The sequence below is a fragment of the Aspergillus steynii genome (genome assembly GCF_002849105.1).
Source record: "Aspergillus steynii IBT 23096 chromosome Unknown P170scaffold_1, whole genome shotgun sequence".
In the NCBI taxonomy this organism is placed as follows: domain Eukaryota; kingdom Fungi; phylum Ascomycota; class Eurotiomycetes; order Eurotiales; family Aspergillaceae; genus Aspergillus; species Aspergillus steynii.
In genome coordinates this window covers 4,820,732-4,843,899 of record NW_020194398.1, presented here as the reverse complement: position 1 = coordinate 4,843,899, position 23,168 = coordinate 4,820,732, and the positions used below count along the sequence as shown (strand labels likewise).

General features: G+C 55.6%; 9 protein-coding genes across 9 annotated transcripts; 5 read left to right on the top strand and 4 right to left on the bottom strand.

Annotated features, from left to right (window-relative positions):
• Positions 1-2,056: 2,056 nt before the first annotated feature.
• Positions 2,057-3,071, top strand: P170DRAFT_421859 (uncharacterized protein; the record flags this gene model as incomplete). The annotated part of the gene is made up of 3 exons (XM_024847390.1): positions 2,057-2,107; positions 2,167-2,902; positions 2,983-3,071. The coding sequence occupies 3 exons, from the start codon at positions 2,057-2,059 to the stop codon at positions 3,069-3,071; spliced, it is 876 nt and encodes a 291-aa protein (XP_024710580.1).
• Positions 3,072-3,903: 832 nt separating this feature from the next.
• On the top strand, positions 3,904-6,384 carry P170DRAFT_432812 (CoA-acylating methylmalonate-semialdehyde dehydrogenase). The gene is made up of 3 exons (XM_024848346.1): positions 3,904-5,006; positions 5,095-5,732; positions 5,827-6,384. Exons 1-3 carry the CDS (start codon positions 4,268-4,270, stop codon positions 6,241-6,243), a joined length of 1,794 nt encoding a protein of 597 aa, XP_024710579.1. The 5' UTR covers positions 3,904-4,267; the 3' UTR covers positions 6,244-6,384.
• Positions 6,385-6,457: 73 nt separating this feature from the next.
• P170DRAFT_505889 (tryptophan--tRNA ligase WRS1) lies at positions 6,458-8,291 on the bottom strand. Its single transcript, XM_024854328.1, has 4 exons — positions 8,082-8,291; positions 7,490-7,987; positions 7,103-7,427; positions 6,458-7,024 (listed from the first exon to the last, which is right to left on the bottom strand). The coding sequence occupies exons 1-4, from the start codon at positions 8,195-8,197 to the stop codon at positions 6,644-6,646; spliced, it is 1,320 nt and encodes a 439-aa protein (XP_024710578.1). The 5' UTR covers positions 8,198-8,291; the 3' UTR covers positions 6,458-6,643.
• A 124-nt stretch (positions 8,292-8,415) lies between these two features.
• Positions 8,416-10,614, bottom strand: clxA (calnexin; the record flags this gene model as incomplete). The annotated part of the gene is made up of 3 exons (XM_024845300.1): positions 8,416-9,259; positions 9,322-10,389; positions 10,489-10,614. 3 exons carry the CDS (start codon positions 10,612-10,614, stop codon positions 8,762-8,764), a joined length of 1,692 nt encoding a protein of 563 aa, XP_024710577.1. The 3' UTR covers positions 8,416-8,761.
• A 392-nt stretch (positions 10,615-11,006) lies between these two features.
• On the top strand, positions 11,007-12,279 carry mde1 (methylthioribulose 1-phosphate dehydratase MDE1). The gene is made up of 3 exons (XM_024848345.1): positions 11,007-11,540; positions 11,612-12,087; positions 12,150-12,279. The coding sequence occupies exons 1-3, from the start codon at positions 11,406-11,408 to the stop codon at positions 12,262-12,264; spliced, it is 726 nt and encodes a 241-aa protein (XP_024710576.1). The 5' UTR covers positions 11,007-11,405; the 3' UTR covers positions 12,265-12,279.
• A 676-nt stretch (positions 12,280-12,955) lies between these two features.
• P170DRAFT_432809 (sorting nexin 1) lies at positions 12,956-15,337 on the top strand. Its single transcript, XM_024848344.1, has 6 exons — positions 12,956-13,093; positions 13,156-13,218; positions 13,299-13,777; positions 13,832-14,212; positions 14,273-14,875; positions 14,938-15,337. The coding sequence occupies exons 1-6, from the start codon at positions 13,060-13,062 to the stop codon at positions 15,085-15,087; spliced, it is 1,710 nt and encodes a 569-aa protein (XP_024710575.1). The 5' UTR covers positions 12,956-13,059; the 3' UTR covers positions 15,088-15,337.
• A 40-nt stretch (positions 15,338-15,377) lies between these two features.
• P170DRAFT_432808 (mitochondrial 54S ribosomal protein bL31m) lies at positions 15,378-16,217 on the bottom strand. The gene has a single exon (XM_024848343.1). It carries the CDS (start codon positions 16,094-16,096, stop codon positions 15,611-15,613), a length of 486 nt encoding a protein of 161 aa, XP_024710574.1. The 5' UTR covers positions 16,097-16,217; the 3' UTR covers positions 15,378-15,610.
• A 117-nt stretch (positions 16,218-16,334) lies between these two features.
• P170DRAFT_461183 (flavin reductase family protein) lies at positions 16,335-17,658 on the top strand. Its single transcript, XM_024852008.1, has 2 exons — positions 16,335-16,536; positions 16,594-17,658. Exons 1-2 carry the CDS (start codon positions 16,485-16,487, stop codon positions 17,415-17,417), a joined length of 876 nt encoding a protein of 291 aa, XP_024710573.1. The 5' UTR covers positions 16,335-16,484; the 3' UTR covers positions 17,418-17,658.
• Positions 17,659-17,752: 94 nt separating this feature from the next.
• On the bottom strand, positions 17,753-21,478 carry P170DRAFT_374913 (putative ubiquitination network signaling protein). The gene is made up of 2 exons (XM_024845299.1): positions 19,400-21,478; positions 17,753-19,334 (listed from the first exon to the last, which is right to left on the bottom strand). Exons 1-2 carry the CDS (start codon positions 21,141-21,143, stop codon positions 18,013-18,015), a joined length of 3,066 nt encoding a protein of 1,021 aa, XP_024710572.1. The 5' UTR covers positions 21,144-21,478; the 3' UTR covers positions 17,753-18,012.
• Between the last annotated feature and the right edge of the window lie 1,690 nt (positions 21,479-23,168).

Here is a 23,168-nt window from a genome sequence, read left to right as displayed (position 1 = left end):
GACGGTTGCAAGGAAAGGATAGGCAAGAAAACTCAAAGGGTTGTGTGCCTAGTCAATCGATGTCGAAAACTCGTATTCCGATATAGGCCTAGAGATGGCGGGCGACGAAAAGTCGAGGGTGGGGAGGCTCCAGCCAGAAAAAGAAGCGCGAGAAATCGATTGCTTGAAAATCGCGGAGAGCCACAATCCGGCCTCGTGAGCTAATAGTTGGCTAGAATAAAACCCAGGAGGCAAAGAGGGGAAAGAAGCCCGTTGGTCGAGGGTGAAGAGCCGGTGTTGAAGAGGGGCTCGAGGGGGGTCGGGATGGAGAGATATGGGGCAGCCACTGCAGGGAGGCTTGCGAGAGCGGCAGCAGTAGCAGCCGATGGGGTCAGACAGGGTCTTCAGGCCAATTGGGGAGGGAGAAAAGGGTGCAGGGCAGAGAGATAGAAGGCGAGAGGAAGCCGTGTATGAAGAAGGCAAAAGGGGAGATGGGGGATGGGGGGGAAAGAACACTAGGGAAAGGAAATGCAGGGTGGAAAGAAAGATGGCAGGATGAAGAACGACGAATGAACCAACCAGGAGGCAAATCCGGCTGGGTCTTTCGATCGAGATGGAAGAGTTGCAGGAATGAAATGATGGATTGAATGAGACGGATGCATGCCTGAGGGGGCGAACGGCGGTGACTCTTACTTTCCGTGGGCGGTGGGCTGTTTGTCAAAGCGGCGTGGCATTTGACGCCGTGCCATTGGCTCCCACTTGCGGAACCACCAATGACCGGCGCCATCGGCGGACTGCCGCTCTAAGGGATGAAAATCCTCCAGGTGCTTAGAAATCAGGCCAGGCCGGCAATGGAACCGCTGCGCCTCCGACGTTCTGCCACTTTCCACGCTCTAAGCCCGTTTGGTCTTTTGCATGCCAGGCAGAATTAGGCTGACGCTTCTACGGAGTCCCCAGATGATAGGCACGTCTGCCTGAGGACGACCTATTACCTAGTAGTACACAAATGCGTCCTGCGTACCTGAGAACTATACCGGCAGGTCCTCTGCATGTCTGACGTATCCCCCGCTCCGGCCATCGGACTCGGATGATTCGGATTTAATGACCGCCGGGTAGAAGGGCAGGAAAAAAAAAAAAAAGAAAAAAAAGATCGACTCATGAAAAACTACTACTCCGTATGAATGCGGTGGACCACATTTGATATTATCCCGACAATTGAGAATGAAGCATCTCCGTCGTGTTATCATCCATGGGTCCGGCGATTGATACGAGTTCTCCCCGGACAAGAAGCGGATATCTTAGGCTACCAAACCCCGACGCCCACCAGGGTTCTGGATCTTACTTCCCGCCGGAGCTCTCCCCCGATCCCTGAGGAGAAAAAAGAACAAAAGTTTCTCACCTACTCCGGAGTACGGTGGCAAAAGCTGACTACGACCAGTGAACCGAAGTCTGGTCAACCGTTGTATCCAATATCCAATAAAACTGCGTGCCAGGTGACGTGACGATCGTCCTCCAAACGACAAGGCCGCATTTGCATAGCGTTAGCCATCCAGACTAAGCGCTGATCCCGCCCACCCGTTGGGTGGTCCCTCGATTGGGTGCGGCTGGTATGATGGGATCCATGGAAACTGGAGCGATGGGAATTTCTGGGAGGGAGGACCAATGGGAATCCCTATTATCATGCACCACAGAAGCGTGCCGTGGCTGGCGTCTGATCGTTTTGCCGAGTGGAATGACCACGGATAGTGAGAGCGATAGAGGGAGATAGAGGGAGAGAGAGAGAGAGAGAGAGAGAGAGAGAGAGAGAGATAAGATCAATCGGGAAGGCCGGCGGACGATCACCTGTGCCTCACGTGACAGAGTCTCGCCCGGCGGAGCAGCCCCGGCACGTGCCCACGCCATATCTTATCCCGACCGTCTCAACTCTTTTCTGCCTTCGCACGTCACTCCCCCGATTCCTGCTTTTCCACTTGCTGAACCCCACCACGCCTTTCCCCCGATTTCGGTACCTGTGTTCTGTTCCGTCCGCTTTACTTTATCATTCTCCAATTTCTCCCGATCCTGATCCCCTGAAATCATGGCGGACGTAGCAGCCTTAGAGGCCGAGGTCAAGGAATTCAAGCTTCAGGTAATTGCCTCCGTCCCCCGTCTCGCCCGCCATCCTACTCTAACGGTGCTTTGTTTCAGCTTGAAACCGTCCAATCGAGCTTGCAGGTAGACCCAGATAACACGGAACTACAAAGTCTCAAAGCTGAGCTGGAAGAACTTATAAACCTCACCGAAACCTCTATTTCCGAACTCAAACCGGCCGCTCCGCCGTCATCCAAACCGTCCCCCCCGGTCAAGGAGAAGGGCTTCCGAGAATCTCAGGCCCCCACGCAATCGGGCTATCGCAAACCAACGGTCGAACAATCGGACGAATCGTCAGCCCCCGCCTCGTTCTCCGTCAATGAACATGTTCTCGCTCGATGGGTTTCGGGCGATAACTCCTTCTACCCTGCCCGAATCACCTCCATTACCGGCTCGTCTAGCAACCCCGTTTATCTAGTTTCGTTCAAATCTTACAGCACGGTGGAATCTCTAACTGCCAAGGATATCCGGCCCGTTTCCGGCAATGACTCGCGCAAGCGCAAGGCTGATGGAAACTCAGGCAATTCCGCATCCCAGTCACCCACCCCTCAGCCCGCACATTCGAGTGTGATATCTGCGGCGGCAGATATCAATCCTGCGTTGGCCAACCAGGCGCGCAAGGAGCCGAGCAAGGTTGGTGATGGGCCGGCGCGTCCTGCAAAGGTGCCTCGGAAGGTCAAGGCTACCCGGGAATTAGAGGCAGGTAAAAACAAATGGAAGGATTTTGCCAGCAAGGGCAAACTGGGCCGAAAGGAAAGCATGTTTCGAACAGGGGATAGTGTCAATGCGCGAGGTATGGGGTCCCTTCTCCAATTTGGGGTGTGCATTGCCACCCACCCATCCCGAAATTACGTTCTGACGATATCTCTGCAGTCGGATTCACCGGGTCCGGCCAACAGATGCGCAAGGACCCCTCGAGGACTCGACATGTTTACCAGCAGGCTGACGATGAAGGATATTAAAAGCCAAGCGGCGGAGTTATGGTCATGACGGGATTTTGGGCATTTTCATGTGTGGTCTATGTGACAGACCGGTTGTCTCCTTATTTGCTCACATTTGTTTTTCTGCGACCCTTTCTTTGGTCCTCATTGCTAACGGCCTATCGATGACAGATAAGTCATCTTGTGAATGTCGAGACAGGAGTCTTCGTCCATAGAGCTTGGTGGGGAATCTTGGTAACATTTGAATTCCATGAGTCTACTAGCGGTCCCTTGATTATTGCGTTCCATTCTAATGCACCTCGATGACCTTAGGTATTCTGATGTATGGTCAGAACAGTGGGGCCATGCTGTCGTCCTTCCTGACCCGTGGGATTGAGACACATGGGCCCGAACGAACTCGTAGATATTGCGCACGGCAGGTCGATGCCGGTCTGCAAGTAGATGGGTTCATGCCCGATATTATCGTGATGTATGTCGTGACCAAAGTCCGGCATGCGTAGATTTGCAGCGGTTTTGTCGCCGATTAGTGCCCGTCAGAAACGTACTGATATTGGCGCAACCCCAGTAGAATGGCGATCATAATCCCAGGCATCACCTGGAAGTCATTTGACATATACCGACCTGAGAGGTCTGAATTTTATGAACCCAGAAATGAGATCATGGATCTTCGGATATCAATGCGACAATCTATACAAACTCTCGGTAGGATCGGATAGGATGCCGAGGATAGGTACTGCAGGAACCAGCCGGCACAATTGACACCCGGCCACTATTCCTGGCCAGATATCCTCGACCTGTCCTAGGGCCACCGTACCCCATTTCTGCATTTGGTCAAAAACAGGACGCTCCAGTTCTCGTCCTTGCAGGGCGGCTGCAGAAGGCATGCGGTTCCGATATCAGTACCGGTAACGGTATTACCGACCGCCTGTTCAGGGTCCGCTCTACCCACGCGCTCTGATTGGTCCCCCGCGCCGACGAGGCGGTTATCAGGGAAGTTCGGCGATCGCAGACCCCCCCGGATTACGCAGCATTACGCAGCATTACGCGGGTCGTACCAGGCTATTTATTTGCCTTCGCTCGTCTCCAACTTTCCTCTCCTTCCTCTGCCACTCTCTGTACTTCTCCCCTCCTAATACCCTTATCCCTTCGTCCAACTCTCTTATATATTCTGTATCAACCCATCGACCCATCCTCCCCGTTCTTCTACCTTCCTCACCATGGCTGCTGCCCGTCGGTCCCTTGCTCGATCTCTCCCCGCTCTCCGCGCTGCGTCTCCCCGCACGGTGCTGGCTTCACCTGCCGGGGCGTCTTCAGCTCGCTCTCTTTCGACTTCGTCCACATTTTCGGCCTCCTCGGTGCTGGCTGCTCAGCGCTCGTCGTCCGCATCCTCCCCCGCTCCTCTGGTTGCTACGCGCAAACTGCATGTTACAGCGCAGCAGCTCGCCCCCGCAACGACTTCCGCGGCTACCACCGCCACCGAATACCCGACGGACCACAAGCCCATTGCCAACCCAATTGATACCACCAACTTCATTGACAATCAGTTCGTTCCGTCCAAGGCCACGACGTGGATAGACTTGAATGATCCGGCCACCAACAACCTCGTCACCCGAGTACCTCAGAGCACCGATGAGGAACTGCGGGCCGCCGTCGAGTCGGCCGAAAAGGCCTTCCCCGCCTGGCGTGCGACCAGCGTCATTGCCAAACAACAGATCATGTTCAAGTTTGTCAGCCTGATCCGTGCCAACTGGGACCGACTGGCCTCGTCTATCACCTTGGAGCAGGGCAAAACCTTTGCCGATGCCAAGGGCGATGTTCTCCGCGGATTGCAGGTGGCCGAAACCGCCTGCGGCATCACCACCCAGCTCACGGGCGAAGTACTCGAAGTCGCTAAGGATATGGAGACTAGGAGCTACCGGGAGCCCCTGGGAGTGGTTGCGGCCATCTGCCCCTTCAGTAAGTTTCCCCACCCCCGGAATGCCCACGGATGATCCACCGTGAATCTTCTCCGACTCTAACCGCTTCTACCCCCGCCCGCGCGCAGACTTCCCCGCCATGATTCCCCTTTGGTGCATTCCCATTGCGACTGTGACTGGAAACTGTCTCGTCCTGAAGCCGTCGGAGCGGGACCCCGGTGCCGCCATGATCCTGGCCGAATTGGCCAAGGAGGCTGGGTTCCCCCCTGGTGTGATCAACCTGGTCCACGGCTCCGCCAAGACCGTCGATTTCATCCTGGACGCGCCTGCCATTAAGGCCATTAGCTTTGTCGGCAGCAACAAGGCTGGCGAGTACATCTACACTCGAGGCTCCGCCAACGGCAAGCGTGTGCAGGCGAACCTCGGTGCAAAGAACCACGCCGCCGTGCTTCCGGACTGCAACAAGAACCAGACCCTCAATGCCATTGTCGGCGCTGCGTTTGGCGCGGCGGGTCAGCGATGCATGGCCTTGTCCACCGTGGTGATGGTCGACGAGACCAAGGATTGGCTTCCTGAGATGGCCGAACGTGCTAAGGCTCTGAGCGTTAACGGCGGATTCGAAGAGGGTGCCGATCTGGGCCCCGTCATCAGCCCCGAGAGCAAGAAGCGCATCGAGGACTTGATTGCTAGTGCCGAAGAAGAGGGGGCCACCATCCTCCTCGACGGACGAGGCTACAAGCCCAAGAACTACCCCAACGGCAACTTTGTACGTCCCAGTCCTCTACTCCCCCTTCCCCCTTACAATTGCCATTGCAAATCACCCAGCAAAAAGAGCCATTGACTAACCGCCTACGACACAGATCGGCCCCACCATCATCACCAACGTTACCCCCGACATGAAATGCTACCGGGAAGAGATCTTCGGCCCCGTGCTGGTCTGCCTGAACGTCCCCACCCTGGAAGACGCCGTCGAACTGATCAACAAGAACGAGTACGGCAACGGCGCCGCGATCTTCACCTGCTCCGGCCCCACTGCTTCACGCTTCCAGAAGGACATCGAGGCCGGCCAGGTCGGTATCAACGTCCCCATTCCCGTCCCGCTGCCCATGTTCTCGTTCACCGGCAACAAGAAGAGTATCGCCGGTGGCGGTGCCAACACGTTCTACGGCAAGCCGGGCTTGCAGTTCTACACGCAGCAGAAGACGGTGACGAGTTTGTGGAGAGGCGAGGATGCCGTCAGCACCAAGGCCAACGTGGTGATGCCGACTCACTCGTAAGTGTTGAAACTTGAAACACAAATGACATATATAAAAAGCGCCGGAACCCCTTTCTTTGCTTGACTTTGGTGCATTGTGGGATTGGATTTTTTGCTGGCATGAAATAAATCATTGGACAAATTGGATTTGTCTTGTTTTTTTGCTTTTGGGCTACGTTACTATGATATGATACTCTTCTATGTTTTTCCTTTTAATACATTGATTTATTCTTATTCTTTTCTTATTCTTAATTCGCGACTTTCGCGATCGTGTCTTTCCTATGTGTTCCAACCTCGGGAATGAAACGATATGCTTTCAACGCTGCAAACTCTCAAAAAAAAAGGCGATGGTCCAGACCATGTCTTGCTTATTTATTTTTTCTTTCTTCTCTCGTAGCTCCCTACATCACGGCGGAAAATGTCTATTTAGACCCTTTCGCAGCCTCCTTGTCCTTTCCCTGCTTGGACTCCTTGGGAGGCTTGGGCACCGGGTTAGGGTTACCCTTCCACTCCAGCTTCCTCGGGCGCATGAACTCGTTCAGGACCTCGTCCGTCGACAGCTTCCGCTTCTCCTGGAAGTCGAGCACGTATTTCTGTAGGGTCTCGATGGCCATCTTCTTCAGTTCGCCGGTGAGCAGCTCGCCGCTCTTGTAGTTCTTGTAGACCTCCTCCAGCTTGGCGTCGTCTTCTTCGAAGTAGGTGAGGTAGACGTAGGAGACGTCGACGTCGGGGTTACCGCCTAGACGGCGGTGGTCTTCGATGCTGACTTGACCACCGCTGAAGGCATACTTGTTGATCTTGGTCTATGATTTCATATCGAGGTGAGCAACCTATCTCAGATAATTTGACCCCAGGGAGCGGAGAGAGGGGAAGGAGAATACCTTAATCTGCTTCGCCGTGTCATCCATGAAGATGGCCGAGTTAGGGTTTGACGAGGACATCTTTCCGCCGGCGCCCTGCAGCGCGGTCAGGAACTTCGAGTGGATCAGGGCGGGCTTCGGCGACGGGTACTTCATCCGGTGGGCGTTGTCGCGCAGCAGACGGAAGTACGGGTCCTGGTCGATACCCATGGGGATCAGACAGGCGATGTCGGCGATCTTCTGGTTGCGGGTGGCCTGGGGCTCGTCGGACCAGATCTCGGGGTAGGAGGTAGCGAAGGCGGCGACGCACTGGAGGGAGGGGAAGAAGATGCGGCCGATGTTGGTGCTGGATGGGATTTTAGCATGCTTCTATTAGTTTTCAACCCGGGGAGAGAGGCTTGTGCGAACCTTTCGTTGAATCCGAAAGCCCCACGGACCTGGTTAAAGGTCACCAGCTTGGAGAATTCCCAGGCGTTCATGAGGAAGTGGTTCCCGAAGTACTTCAGATCGCTGTAGATGAAGGTCTTCTTGACGTCGAAGCCGAGGGCGATGATGTCGCGGGCGTTCTCCATGGCGTAGTGCAGGGCATCCTCGAAGCTGACGCTGTCCTTGAACAGGGCCTTCTCGTCGTCCGTCAACATGAAAACCAGCGGGACGTCGAACACGTCCTGCAGCCATTTCGTGAAGTGCAGCGGGATGGTGTGGCCCAGGTGCAGGCTGCCGGTGCTGGGGCCGCGGCCGGTGTAGAGGAAGAAAGGCTCGCCGTGCTCGTAGCGGGTCAGGATCTTATCGAAGTCACGGTGGCTGAAGAACAGGCCTCGTCGCAGCCAGCGGTGCGGCTTGTGTCCGGTCACCCGCTCGAAACGCTCGAGGAGGGCATGGTCAATGGTCGAGGTGTTCCATTTTCTGGAGTCGCGCGGTTAGCGATCAATCCCATGTATACACCTATCCTGATCGCGGAGACCTCGGTATACTGGAGTCAGGAGGGGCAAGCACATACTGAGAGAGGGCCTGGTAGTCGATCGAGATGGCTTCGCCGTTCTCGTCCTGCCCACCATCGACGGACCAGGGATTGATGTCCTGGTCGCGGGCAGTCGGTGCGTTTTCTTCAGCCATTCTGGACAGCGCAGAGATCTCGGGTCGGGAGGCAAGCAAGGGGAAGATCAGGAGCCACGGGGGGGAGGGATGCAGGAAGAGAAGCCGGCGTGAGTCAAATTAGCGGCCAACGAGGGGTCGCCGTGATTTGCTTTTAATCAATTTCAGGCATCGCGGCGGGGTGGGTCACGTGGGCCCTTATCGGTCTACGAGTTGCTTATCGGGGAGTCGCGGCATTCCAGATTTCGCCTGAACGTGTCTGACATTCACAAAAAAAGTCACTAATGATCGGGAGACAATTCACGTCCCTCACTATCCCTAATTTACAGGCTTCTCCCGAAGAATTTTCTTCCTCGCTTCTCTTCTTTTCTGTCCCCCGCGCAAATTGGGGTCTGGAGGGCTCTCGTATCGCATCACAGTAGATCTCAATATCCCGACAACGGACGGCGGGATCGGCCATCGAATAGAACGCTTCAAACTGGTATGAACTTGGTATTGGAAAGATTCTCGTATTTTAACTTATGTGGTTTTCCTGATTCGTTTTTCTTTCTCCCCAGGGTGGAGGTCCAAAACGGACGCCGTCGCTTACTCCGCCGACGACCGCGTGGTACGCTTGGTGGCCTTGCCCTTGTTGTCGGTGTCGGCCGACGAAGTGGTGGCAGCGCCGGTCTTCTCCTTGCCAGCGCCGGCGGCTTCCTTGCCCTTCTTGGCGGGAGCGGGAGCAGGGGTGCTGGATCCGATGGCGCCCACAATGACGAGGATCATCGTCAGCACCAGAGCGCCCAGGCCACCGGCAACCTCGGGAACCTGCTTGACGGCGTTGATGGGGTCCTGCTTGGCGAGAACGACGAAGGAGTCAACCTTCTCGCGGATGTAGGTGACGGGGTCCTCCTTGAAGCCAACGCTGGGAGTGGCAGGCTGCTCTTCGGTCTTAGGCTTCGAGGCCTCCTCCTCGGCGGCCTCGACGGGGTGCTTGACGTCAAAGGTCTCCTTGCGAAGCTGCTCGGCATCCTCGACGGAGTGGCCGATGTAGACGTTGTCAAACAGAATGTCGTTCTGCATGGTCCAGATCTCAAAGCCAATCTATGATGCGGTTAGCCAAGGGTCAATTCGCGGATCACAAGCAAGCAACGGGGAGAACTTACGGCGCCCATGGGTTCCAGGTTGGAGGGGGTCTTGTCCTCGAAGTAGGCGGGGTTGGCGATCTTTCGGGGAGCCCAGGGTCCCTTGTAGGCCGGGTTGTCGATCAGAGGAGCGGACCACTTGCCCTTGTAGGCGGGGTTCTTCTTCATGGGAGCCTCCCAGGCACCACAGCCAGAGACCTCGCTACACTTGGGGTTGGGGACGGTGGGGGGAACCCAGTCACCATCCTCCTCGTCATCCCAGTCCTCGGGCTTCTCGGCCTCGGGGTCAGGGATGCTGCTGGGCTCGTCCTGCAGCCAGTCCTCGGGGATGGTAGCCTCCTCGTCGACAATCTCGAAGGGAGCCTCCTCATCCCAGTCCTCGGGCTTCTTGGCCTCGGGGTCGGCAATCTTGGACTCGTCAACCCAGTCGGAGGGCTTCTTGTCCTTGGGGTCATCAATCTCCTTCTCGGGGTTGACGGGAGGGTTGAAGTCCTCCAGCAGGGTGCCCTCCTTGACGGACTCTCCGTCGATGAGGATCTGGAAGGTCTGGTCGGGCTTGATGATCAGGGTGTACAGCGAGGTGAGCTTGGAGGTACGAGCGGCAGGGGGAGCCTTGAGGTGCTTCTCCTCGTACTCGCCGGTCTTGGGGTTCTTGTGACGGAAGATGAAGTGCACCTTGTTGGTGGCACCGCACTTGTCGGGACCGAACATGATGACATAGGGGGTCGCGTTGGAGAACTCCTCGGCGTGAAGCTTCTTGTTCTCTTGGAGAAGCTTCAGGTAGGCACCACCGCAGACCAGGGAGTTCTGCGGCTTCACCTCGTACTGGACAACCAAGGTCTTGCCCTTGTTGTCAATCTTCTTGGGGAACTTGGCCGAGATGGCGTGGTGGGCCGCGGCGTTCTTGACGACGAGACCCTTGTCGCCCTCGATTCCCTTGAAGACGGTGGGTTCCTCGACGGACCATTCACCAACGTAGGCCCAGTCCTCCTCCGACTTGGAGTCATCCTTCTTGGCGTGGGACGGAGTCCATCTCGAGTCCCAGCCCTCCGTGAACTGTTCGATGAAAGGAGCCTTGATGGCAGAGGGCTAATGCGAACGATCTTCCGTTAGCAATTGCGGAGAACGGGCAGGCGCCGGGATGCGCGCGATCGCGGTGCCGATCCACACCAAACGGGGGGAACTTACGGTGAAGGCAGGCTTCTCGGCGACGGAGGTAGCGTCGGCGGGCTTCTCAGCGTCCTCTGCATGGGCATAGCCCATGAGAGTGGCCGACGACACCAGAGCCGAGGTAAAGGCGGCGTTGATACGCATGATAGGATATAGTCGAGCTAGAACGCCGACGAGCTGGAGAGTACAATGAAGGGAAGGAAGATAAACAAACAATCAATTGAACCTCCTCAGGGGGGATATGGGGGATGGGAAGACCAGGAAGGGGAAATGAGGCCAGCCGATCGGGGCAACAAGCTAGCTGGAGAGGAGAAGAAGGGGAGAAAGAGGAGAAGAGGCCAGGCGATGTATAAATAAGCAGCGAATGAAGGGAAGTAAGTCAAGGTGGCCTCTTCCTGCCGCGTCGGGGGAGCGCCTTCCGCCTGCCTGATGCGGTTAGCGGCGCTTCTCCAATGTTCTTCCGCTTTTCTTCTCGTTTCTCCGTTGCGTCGAGAACTGAGGACTTTAGATCAGTGGTAATCTTCACGGATCCCTCCGTGTCCTTCCTGCTGGGTGGGCTCTATCGGTAGCATCCGCTGAGACCGCAGTCCAGAGACATCGGTGCATCTGTGAATCCTCAAGAAAAAGAAACCACCCTGTAGATATCCGGACGATGACACCATCTCCCCGCGACGCTAACGAAATTAAACAGTAATTAATTCCGTTTGCTTAGAATTTCACTCCCCGCTCGCCCGCTGCGTCCTGTCCTACGCCGTCGCCTCGTCCTGTCCCACCTCGCCCCGATCCATCTGGCTCGCCTGCTGCCGTCTGCATTTTCCTCGTGCCGACTGTCGTGGGATTTCCATCACAATTGATTCCCACTTCCTCCTGATCCGTAGTGCCCCATCTCGCTGGAAACCCGCCTCCCCTCACGCCGCCATCGCGCCCTCCTCATCATGGCCAACGAAATCCAGCAGACTAACAATGACCATCTCATTCAATCGACCGACCCCGAGCACCCGGCCAATTTGATCCCGGAGCTCTGTCGCAAGTTCTACAACTGGGGCTGGGTGACTGGCACCGGTGGTGGGGTAAGCTGGTCGCATCCGATCCTGACTTTGGGAATTGTCGCTAATCAAAACTCTCGTCGCTGCGCTTTTAGACTTCCATTCGTCGCGGAGAACACATCTTTATTGCGCCGTCTGGCGTGCAGAAGGAGTTGATGCAATCGCAGAACATCTTCGTCCTCGAGTACCCCACCCCCAAGTACCCGCCTGAGGATCGCAAGTACATCCGCAAGCCGCTCGCTCTGAAGCCCTCGGCATGCACGCCGCTGTTCCTGGCCGCTTTTGAGCGGGGGGCTGGCTGCTGCATCCACACTCACTCGCAGTGGGCCGTTCTGGTGACTCTCCTGGTTGAGCGCGAGCTGGGTCCCGGGGGCTACTTCGAGATTAGCAACATCGAACAGATCAAGGGAATTCCTCGGGGTAAGGGCAAGGGCATGCTGGGCTTCTTCGACACCCTGCGCATCCCCATCATTGAGAACACCGCTTTCGAGGAGGACCTGACTGGAGCCCTGGAGAAGGCCATGGAGGAGAACCCCGACACCTATGCGGTGCTGGTGAGGAGACACGGAATGTAAGTGGATTCGGCTTTTTCGACTCTTGTCGGCATGGATCGATTGCTAATCGTGTGGATAGTTACGTCTGGGGAGACGACGTTGCCAAAGCCAAGACCCAGTGTGAGAGCTTGGACTACCTGTTCCAGCTGGCGGTGGAGATGCACAAATTGGGTATCCCATGGGTGAAGCAATAGAGCCGGAAAAGTTCGAAGCAGCTTCCAGAGGTGCTGGGGCCTCGGCTAGGGGGTGTTTAAGACGAACCCCTATGTAAATGATGTAGATGTGACGATGACGACGATGAATTCGAACAGAGTAGCAGAACTCGAAAGAAAGCAATCCACCAGAGTGTGATTAACTATTCTCTCTCAGCATTCTTAGATTCTTCACACCCCATCTACCTTTTGCTGAACAGATCAGCTATATCCACGGCAATTGCCTGTTTATAGGGCGATCGAGGCTGGATGGCTTCAAGAAAAAGGCAGAGACACCGGTCAACTCCGACTAGGGGTCAGAAAACTTGCATAATCGATGCAATCATTCATCACCCTGGTGGTTTAAAGAGCAAACACCGCAAGCAAAGAAGAAAACACGTTGAATCCGGATACAAGGATGATCAGCCAATAGAATCAACAAAAAGTATGCAATTGGACTGAAGTCAAGGCAAAGTACCCATCCACAGATCCACAGTCCAATTCCGTGGCAGGACAACCTAAGACCGGAAGTATGCGAGTTTCTATATAACAGAGAACTGTAAGCTTATGGGGAGTGACAAGAACCAAGTTGGGTCCAGCGGGGAGTCGCAGGCAGCACTAGGCCCGTCAGGTGACACTGCGCCGTCCAACTCGCCGCTTCTCCGACTCTCCAACGGCTCTCCGCTTCACCCTCCTGCTCTGTCCCGGTGGCATCCCCTCGATCTTACGACCCCCCCTTCAATTCTTGGTCTCCTTTTCTTTCCTCCTCTCCCGTGCTGTTGATTCCAGCTCGCCCTCATGGATTTGGACACTGGTGACTCCCCTTGGGGCGGTAAGCAGGCAGTCACGTTTCTGTCGCATTCATCCAGGGTGATCTCTAATCGGCCACTACAGATGTGCCATCCCAATCCGTCGGCAATCGCGATGCCTCCGACTCGAATGCAGAAGACAGTACATGTATTTAAAAATAAACCCCCTCCCCCTGCCTGATCCTCTCGCGTTTGTCCGACGTTTGCCTAATTACGTCAACCGCGCAGCCCCCCAACAACCGTCACAGCAAGCGAGCTCGAGCAATCCCCGGTCCCCTGTACGACGCGGCCCCCGAGGCACCCGCAAGATCAGTGCGCAAGCCACGAAACTAGAGGCGGTGGACGACACGTTCGATCCGCTGGGCCCGCTCGGAGATAAAGCCAGCGAAACCCCCGCCGCCAACGAGCAAGCTCCTACGCCACCCCAGAAGGAGGAATCCGCAGGGAACAATGCTCGTCCTACATCATCTACGTCGCAGACCCCGAGTGCGGCGGGTATGATGGATTCGATAGAAGAAGACGGCTCGGCGTTCCGGGGTCCCCCACCGGTGCAACCCCCCAGTGAAGCGGACAGCTCGAAAAGACAGGCGGAACCCAGTATCAGTGTCGAGAAGGCCGCCCACCCAACTTTCGATATCACCGTTGGAGACCCGCACAAGGTCGGCGATTTGACCAGCAGTCACATTGTGTATCAGGTCAGAACCAAGGTAAGCGACTGTGCCGCCCGAATGACGCATGTCCACGCTGACATCGGCCCAAAGACTACGTCCAAAGCGTATCGCCAGCCGGAGTTTACTGTCAGCCGTCGATACCGCGACTTCCTATGGCTCTACAACTCAATGCATAATAACAACCCCGGCGTCGTCGTTCCTCCTCCTCCTGAGAAGCAGGCGGTGGGTCGGTTTGACACCAACTTTGTCGAGTCGAGAAGAGCTGCCCTGGAACGAATGCTGAACAAGATCGCCGCACACCCGATCCTCCAGCACGATGGAGATCTCAAGATCTTTTTGGAAAGTGAAAGTTTCACTCTGGATGTGAAGAACAAGGAGAATAGAGAGCCGGATCTCGGTCAGAGCAAGGGCATGTTCAGCTCGTTTGGTATCAGTGTTGGAGGCGGTGGAAAGTTTGTCGAACACGACGATGTAGGCTCTTCTCGGAACAAGGGGCGGGAATGGTCAACCGTATGCTAACCGGAATTGCAGTGGTTCCATGACCGTAAGATCTATCTGGATGCCTTGGAAAACCAACTCAAGGCTCTGATGAAGGCCATCGACACGGTGGCTGCCCAACGGAAGGGACTGGCAGAAGCCGCCGGAGACTTTTCGGCTTCACTTCAGGCGTTGGCCTCTGTCGAGCTGTCTCCTGCCCTGTCTAGCCCCCTCGATGGGCTCTCGGTTCTTCAGCTGCGCATTCGAGAGCTGTATGAGCGCCAGGCGCAACAAGACGTCCTGACCCTGGGCATCACCATCGATGAGTATCTCCGCTTGATCGGTAGCATCAAAACTGCTTTCTCGCAGCGACAGAAGGCGTTCCACAGCTGGCATGCCGCCGAGTCGGAGATGCAGAAGCGCAAGAACACCCAGGAGAAGCTTCTCCGACAAGGGAAAACGCAGCAGGACCGCCTGAATCAAGTCAATGCCGACGTGGCCGATGCGGAACGGAAGGTTCACCAGGCCCGTCTGCTGTTCGAAGACATGGGGCGATTGATGCGCAACGAGCTGCAGAGGTTCGAGAAAGAGAAGGTGGAGGATTTCAAGTCCGGAGTCGAGACCTTCCTCGAGAGTGCCGTGGAGGCGCAGAAGGAGGTAAGCCGTTGTGCTCTTGATTTGTTGATCGATACCCCTGCGGTTGCTAATACATCGTGCAGTTGATCGAGCTTTGGGAAACATTCCTTTTACAACTGGATGCGGGCGAAGAGGGCATTCCTTTCTACGGGGCTGCATCTGCTCCGGTCGAGCTCCCAGCAGAAGGAAACCCCGAGGCAGCTCCTCCGGTCACAGCAGAGGAACAAGATTAGGTATCTGGGCCTCTGCTGTGAAATCTTTTCTCGACCTGTATAAAAGAACATCCCACGACCCGCCCTCCATTCCCTGCTCCCAATTCCCGTGTCCTGCTCAAACCACAATGCCCGTCAGTATACAGTGCATGGTGAGGCGCACGATTTGTTTTTAATCGAAGTTATGGCCAGTGTGTAATGCAATCATGCTGTCGGAATATTGCTTAGCATAGTATGATATCAATAGCCTGGAATAATCTGACGTCTGTCAATGTTTACCCGATTCATACAATGTAAGCAGTAGGACTCGACGGTGATGTTCTGATATGAATATTCTGTCGACGAACCCATTTTCATAGGTATCTCAGAGATCTGTACAGTAGTAGTATTGGGCATATCTTGACAAGAACAAATCGAAAAGAAAAAAACAGAAAACCCCAGCCTATAATACAACGGGAGCAGCAAGAAATCAATCCAGGCCCATGCATAACAATGGATACTCCCTCATCTGAACCCTATGCAAATCCTACTCAATCAACACCATCTAATCCTTCTTCTTCTTTCCCCCCTGCTCCTCAGGAGCTTGCCCGAACGAACTGATCAAATCCAACAGATTATCCTCCTCTTCCTGCGCCGCGGCCGCCTCCGCCGCGGCCTCCTCTTTGCTCAACTCCTCGCCCTCGACGGGGGTGTTTGCGTCCCAGCTGCGACCGAACCGGGCTCGGAAAGCGGCCAACCGCCCGGCCTCGTCGTCCTCGACGTTCATCAGCTTGCTGGACGACGGGTTCCAGAGCAGCGAGTTGCGCGTGTCGCGGGTGGATCGGTACACGGGGGCCGGGGAGGTGGTGCGGTGCGTGAACGTGCTGCCGTCTGATAGCGTGATCAGCTGCGTGAATGTGTAGGGGTTCTTAGGTCGGCGCAGCAGCGTCGCGTGTCGGCATTGCGAGCAGATGAAGGTGGTGGAGGGCGTGCTGTTGGTCAATCGGGCGGTGGTGCCTCCAGTGCGGAGGAGGGAGGATGCGAGGGACATTTTGTATGTTTCTGTTTCTTTGGCGGGAGAGCCGCTTCTCGCGAGGGGAGGACAGATGTAGAAGCGAGGCTGGGCAAGAAGGAGAGGAATTGGCAATGGCAGGACAGCTGCTGGTCGGATGCAAACCGCAGGGCTTCTTTTCGGCGGAGAAATTTGGTCGTAGCGGGCTTTAGTCAGCACCGGCATTTCCTTCGTCGAATTATCGAAACGGCTTCATCGAGAAAAAACCCATTTCTGGCCAGAATGGTCTGCAATTGACGCCCTCCTCCGAGAATCCCAGGATGGTGACTGCCGGACCGATCCGACCGACTTTCTTTTTGTGTGATTCTTTCCTCGTTGCTCGTCCTGTCGTTCCTTGAGCCTTGCAGCTCTTCCCCGGCTCTGCGCTATGAAACTCCTCCCTTCGCCGCGACTTGCAGGCCGGATTGCGGACCCGTCAGGTATGTATCTTCCTGAAGCACCTGTTTGATAGGATATGATGCTCATATATAGTGCAGGTTTTCGATGTACATATACCTCCGCCACCCAATTCTCCTGCCATCTCCCGCGATGTTCCCTCCGCCGAACCGTCTTCTCCGACGTCACCGGCTCCCGCACATCCACCAGATGCTTCAGCAGCAGCCGCCACAGCAATGGCAATAACCAGCCCTCCGCAAACACCGAACCCCCTTCTCTCTCCCTCCCCGATCAAGTCCGCCTTCTCATGCGCCGCGTCCCCTACCCTGTGGCCATCATCACCTCCACCGACCCCTCCGGGCCCAACTCCCCGCGCGCCTTCCGCGGCATGACCGTCTCCTCCTTCAACACCGTCACGCTACACCCAGACCCCGTCGTCTCGTTCAACGTGCGCCACCCCTCCGAGACCCTCGCCGCCCTGCAGTCCTCCGGCCGCTTCCTGATCCACCTGCTAGCGGCCGACGCAGCCCCCGCGTCTCTGGCGCGGGACTTCTCGCGCGGAAACCACAACCTGTCCCTCGTCAGCGGGGAGAGCGACTTTGAATTCGTCCCGCACACGCCTACTACCTCCACAGACGGGTCCGGGGCGTCCAGAGCAGAGACCAGCGAGCCTCGACCGCTCCCGCTACTCCGGCAGAAGACGACGAACTCGCATTCCCCGCCCGCCTTCCCCTTCATCTTCGAGTGTCTGCTGCATCCGCAGAATGTCACCGTCGCTGACCACACGATTGTCGTGGGGACTGTCGTTCGCGCGCTGTCCTCGACCAGCTGCTCTGGCGGCTCCGAGGCGCAGACCGCTTCCGCGGATGATCTGTGTCTGACGTATGCGAATACGCATTTCTGGAAGATGGGGGAGGAGATTTGATCGATTCTTCCTTTTGGTCGCCCTTTTCTTTCGTCCTGGGGGTATTCTGTGTTGAATGATACTTACCTGGGCTTGCATCCTGGCTCTGGAAGAGCTGCGTGTATTATGTTGATTTGATGTTTGATAGATTAGGTTGGGATAGAGAGGACTGGCTGGGCACTACTTATTACTTATCTATTTTCCTGAGCTGGTCGGTTGGATTGTATATAGATAGAACACAAGGAAGGATATGGATAAATATAAGAACAAGATTAAAACCCTTCAGAATCCGTCATGATCCATTCCCGGCTACGAGCATGTCTAGAAGCTACAAAGAACCCGTACGGATAAATCTACAAGGACAAAAAGAATATATTGACCGCAGTATGTATCGCAGGCGAAGAAGAAAACCAGGACGAAGCCTCGCGGCCCCCAGTAACCAAGAATCCATCGCCATATATGATGAGAATCGACAAGGCCAACATCAAACCACACCACAACGCAACTCAACTACTACAAGATACAGACCACCGGCATCAATCGAACACTTTTTTTTTTGTTTTTCTTTTCGTTTCTTCTCCTCGTCTTTTGTCTTTGCTTTCCTGGAAGACATCATCTAGTTGCCTCTCCCACTGGTCGAGCTGGGACTGCCACCCGCGCTACCACTCGCGCCGCTACCGCTGCCGCTGCCGCTGGTACGGCTCACTGCCCGCTGGAAGGGACTCGAGATGGGTCGGATGCCTAGATTGGGGCCGGCGCTCTCGGATCCGGAGCTGTTCCGCTTCTCGGTGGCGATGTCGGACAGGTCGAGCTGAAACGGGGCACGGCGGTTCGAATCCATGAAGTCGGAGCCGAAGAGACTGCTGCCGGACCGGTTGGAGAACGAGCGGTCGCGGTAGATATAGTCTGATTCGAAGGGGGAGTTGTTGCCGTTGTGCCCAAGCGGGGATGTCGAAAAGGGTTGCAGGTACGACGGGGCCTGAGTCGGGCTGGTCGGATGGGACGTGGAAGCGCCCAGAGGAGACGACGCGTGCTGCAGCGGACTGGACTTGAGCGCGGGAAAGCTGAGCCCAAGGAGCGATCGAGTGTGGGGAGCCGTGGTCGTCAGGGGAGCCACCGAGGACAGGCTGGTCGCCTCGCCGAGCGGATTGGTGCCTGGCAAGTTGCCCTCAGGAGTGAGCGGGGCCGAGTCCATGAGCATCTGCTGCTGCTGTTGCTGGATGGCTTGCTCAATGGTCGCCGATTGCTGCCAGAGCTGGTTGGTGCGCAGCTGGTATTCCTGCACAGACTGGGTGATACTCGTGAACTGCTCGTTGAAGTTGGCCTCCAGCTTCGCCTGGTCCTGTTCTCGGGCGAACTGCTCCGCCGCGCGGCGCTCCCTCTCGTTGAGACCCTGTGCATTGGCTGAGACGATGCGCTCGTACTGTTCGTTGACACGAGTGCGACGACCCTGGAGACGTTCCCGTCGCTGGATCGTAGAATTCAAATCGGACTCCAGCGCAGACACATCACGAGCGACGGTGGATCGCGCGGTAACCAGATCCTCCTTCGCCTGCTTCAGAAGCTCAAGCTCGTGCTCGTATTTGGCCTTCTGTGCCTTCCATTCCTCATACTCCTCCTCAGGAATATTCTCCAAAGTGTCCAATTGACCATCCAGGGCAGCAGTCGCCTCTTCCGTTTGCTTGATGTTCCTTTCCAGTTGCAGCGAGCGCTGTTTCTGCCGATTCTCATCCGTTCCGCTTTGAAGTCGATGGTTGTAGTTGTCCAGCTCTTTCTTGATCTTGGAAATGACCAATTTATGGTCGTTTTTGGCCTTTCTTAACCGAGCACGCTTTTCGTTCAGTTTGGACTCGGCATTGACGATGGAATTCTTCAGCGTCGTGGTGGGAGACGAGGGTCGATAGGATGGCTGCGGCGGGGTGGAGACCGATGAAACTACTTGCGTCCAAAGATCAGACATGTTCCTTGGTCTCAATGCGAGGGGGCGGTCATATTCAACTTACCTTGTTCTGCGTCATTGGCGACGGGAGTCTTAACGCTCATGACACAGATCTCTTCGTCCGTATCGCTTCGCGCGAAGGAGCAAGTGTAGGCACAATTGGGCGCGAGGCCGGAGACCTCACCCCGCCAATGCACTGCACTAGACCCCTTCGACGCATCCTGGACTTTACAGATCGTGACAGTGGCCCAAAGAGCGCCGTTGACACAAACGTAAAACGGTTCCATCTCCTCATCCCCAAGCCGTCCAGCTTCGCACGCCCCGGAAGCGCCGGAGTCTTCCAGGGAGGCAAAATCGCCCGCCGCGAACTTGATCGTAGAACTGTCGACCTCCGTAATCCACACGAGTCCGTCGTCCAGGGAAACGCCCTGTAGATCGTCCTCGGTCATTGTAAGACCGCGGGCATTCTTGGACAAGGCCCTAGAGTGTTCGTATTCTCTCATAACCGTTACCTTTGTACTCGCAAGTGCCGCCCAGAAGGGCTGGCGACTCCGAACCTGGTTTGCCTGTCGCCTGCGTTTCTTTGCCGAAATCAATCGATCCCTACCATCCTTGTTCGTTGCCGGAGTCACGAGTTGCCCGTCGGCACCGATATAGGAAGACATGCTCGCCCCCGACTCGAATGCCGAATCGATTGTCTGCGAGCCGGCAGAGGCCTCGGTATCGACACGTTTGCCGGTTCGAGAGGGGGCGGGAGAACGGTTCTTGGCCATCGAGCGTCTTGCCATAGCGGTGCCGGCTTGCGCCAGAATATGGACGGCAAGCAAACTCCGTATCCAGCTGGGAGACGACTGCGTATCGGTGCGCCGAAACTCCGGGGGCATAAGATGGGAATACTGCGATAGTAGATCGGGACTGATGATTTTGGCGGAGAGCAGGTGACCCAGCACAAAATCCTGTATACCTTTACTGCGAATCAGATGCAAAATAAGAACAATGCCAACACAAATAGCATTCACTCCTCCATTCTTTCCAGAACCTCCTCCTCCGAGCGTGATGGCCACCTGGACATGGGCCAAGTCGAGGGCAAAATTCTGCGCCCAGGACCACATGAACAGGCCCCAAAAAAGCAAGAAAAACCCATCCATCGCAATCATTGTCCCGAGAGAGGGCGTACCGGCCGGACCCTGAAAGATATCAAAGTTGGACGACAAGGAGCCGGCCGAGGCGCCACCGGGAGGCATGAAGGTCAAGGAAGCGAACAGGAATTGAACGAGGGTGAGCACCATGGGCGGCAGCTGGAGGAGGAAGATGAGAATGGCGATGGTGTCGTACATGGGACACGACTTGAGGATGGTCGACGCCAGCTGCAGGGGATTGATGGACGCAGTCGAGTTGGACCTCTTGGAACCCGGCACCGACTTTTCCGCGCGTCGCGACCCTTGCCCTGCGAGCCCGCCATTCTGCGGCACCGCACCGTTTGTCTGCCCATACGACATGTCCGCGTTGCCCTTGGCGTATCCATTCAGCTGACCTCGTCCGGTCCCGTCCGTCTTCGAGCAATCGGTCGTTCCGTTGGCTTTGGATGCCGCCGCTACCGTGGTAGTGATCGCCGAGTCGCTGGAGGAACGAGACGCGGGCCAGTCGACTTGGGAGGAAGGGCCAGAGCTGGATGCAGAGCCACCGGTAGCGTTGCCGTTTAGATGCCCATTGGATTTCTGCTTGTTCACTTTCTTTCCGGAGGCGACGACGCCGTTCTCATGCCGATTGCTGTGACTCTTCCTAGCCGTAGCCGATGAACGTGGCATGGACAAGGGAGCCTATCACCCAGGTCCGAGTCAGCTTGGCGGAGGGTAGCCAAGGACTTGGACCAGGCGGGAAAGTGAAGACGGAGACAGCGTCAGAAAAAGAAAAGAAAAAAGGTTAAGGAGGGGGTCGGAGGGAGGCGGAGGAGAGGGGGGTGGGAGAATGGGAAGGCGATGATAGGCAAGAGAGGAGAGCAAAAGGATGATCTAAGAAAAGTGTGTGGAAGGGAAAAGGAATGACAGGAGGGGTCTAAAGGCGGAAGAGAGGAAAATGGGTAAAGCAAAATAACCAAAAAGGCAAGTAACGAAAAGGAAAAAGAAAAAAAAAAAAAAAAAAAGGAAGGAAGGGGAAAAAAAAAAGAGACCGGGGGATTGAAGATGCGGCAAAGAGAGCGAGAGGGTGTGGCGGGGAGGAAAAAGAGGGAAATCGAATGAGGTTTGGTCGGCTTGTCTTGGGATCGAATTCTTCGAAAATCAGTTTATTCATTTCGGGGCGGAAAACTCCCTTCAGGCTGCCAGGCTGCGATGGCGGCCTCAGGCTGCGTTCGTATTCGTATGTATGGACGTCTGGGCGGACGGTAAGTTACGCGCAGAACATGCCAAACGCCCGATTCCGGTTGGCCGGGGACGGTTTATTTTTGGACAGATCGATTATTGAGACTGGACCAGCCCAGGGACGCCGGTGATTCAAGAGTGGATAATGGATGTGGAAGGGGACGCCTCCGTATTTGATCCTACCCAGGTACTTCCTTGTTTCAATGTCACCTATCATGCGCCTTGTTTATCTGAAATGTGATCTATAGCATTTTCTACTTACTCCCGACGGGAGTATTCCGTAGGTACCAGGTACCACCTTTTATGGGGGTATCGCTGGAGGTAGCTATCTACCCAGGGCAGTATATACCACACCTAGCAGCACTTCGGGTATCGACTCCATCGCCGGACAATATGGACGGGAGCTTACGCCATGCGTCTTTCTGCACAGCAAAGTTGATCGTCCGACAACGCAGCTGCAAGTGCATGGGTAAAACATGACCAAAACTCATCCCGCTAGTCTCGATGATATTCCATCAATCGTATGTCATCGTGACCTCGTGCCCATATGTCGGTGGCATAAAGCATTATATCGTGATTCCCTTCCAATTGTCAATCTACTATCAGTATCAACTAGGGCCCCTGCCACCCTCACGTATCCGTCTCGCTGAGTGTGATGCTCGGATGGTCGCTGGGCTAGGACACATGGGTTAGTCAATGCTACGTGTACAGCCCTTGATAGGCCAAGCAATCATCAAAATCTCTTTTGTTATCTCCATCGTTGCCCCTCTCTCCCCTCTCTCGCACACCTTCTAGGCTGTTTTCACTCTAATCTGTCCACCTGATGCCTGGGGGTGTTCTATCCAGCGTCTTAGGTGATTTAGAGCCAATCTAGGACGGACGATCCGACGATCTCGTCCTTCATGGGCCGTCTCTGCGGGGTTTGTTCTAATCCCAGAGAGAATTGCGACAATCAGTTGGGGAGGTGTCACGGGTAGCCTTATTCTGATAAAGGTTATGGTGGCATAGCGGATTAGTCGTGCGGCTTGGTAGCTTGGATCATCGAGTCATGATGGGTGGGTCCAGAGATATGGTCGAGATGGCTGACAATCTGTTAGACCGATCGAGAGACGGGACATTAGAGAATCAGGAAGATAGAGAGATAGAAAGAGATGAAGCCGGGAAGGTCCATATCCCAGCCATTATACGCCGGGGTTCACATGCTCGGCTAACTTGCAGTATGGGCCGACGGAGGATTCAGACTGGAGAAGATGCCCGACTGTCGTTGCATGGACAGGGATGATTCGTGGAGCGCGGCTTCTCCCGCCGTTATTAGGGTTCAGTCAATTTTGGCTTGAATTTGGGACCGATGATTGAGATCCATTCCCAGGGTCGAGGCTGGAGAGGCATAACGCGACTTCGGCTTGGATGCCTCCTCAATTACTTGCTCAAGAAGAGAGGACCTAGGTACTCCGTGAGGAAGTAGACAGCCAA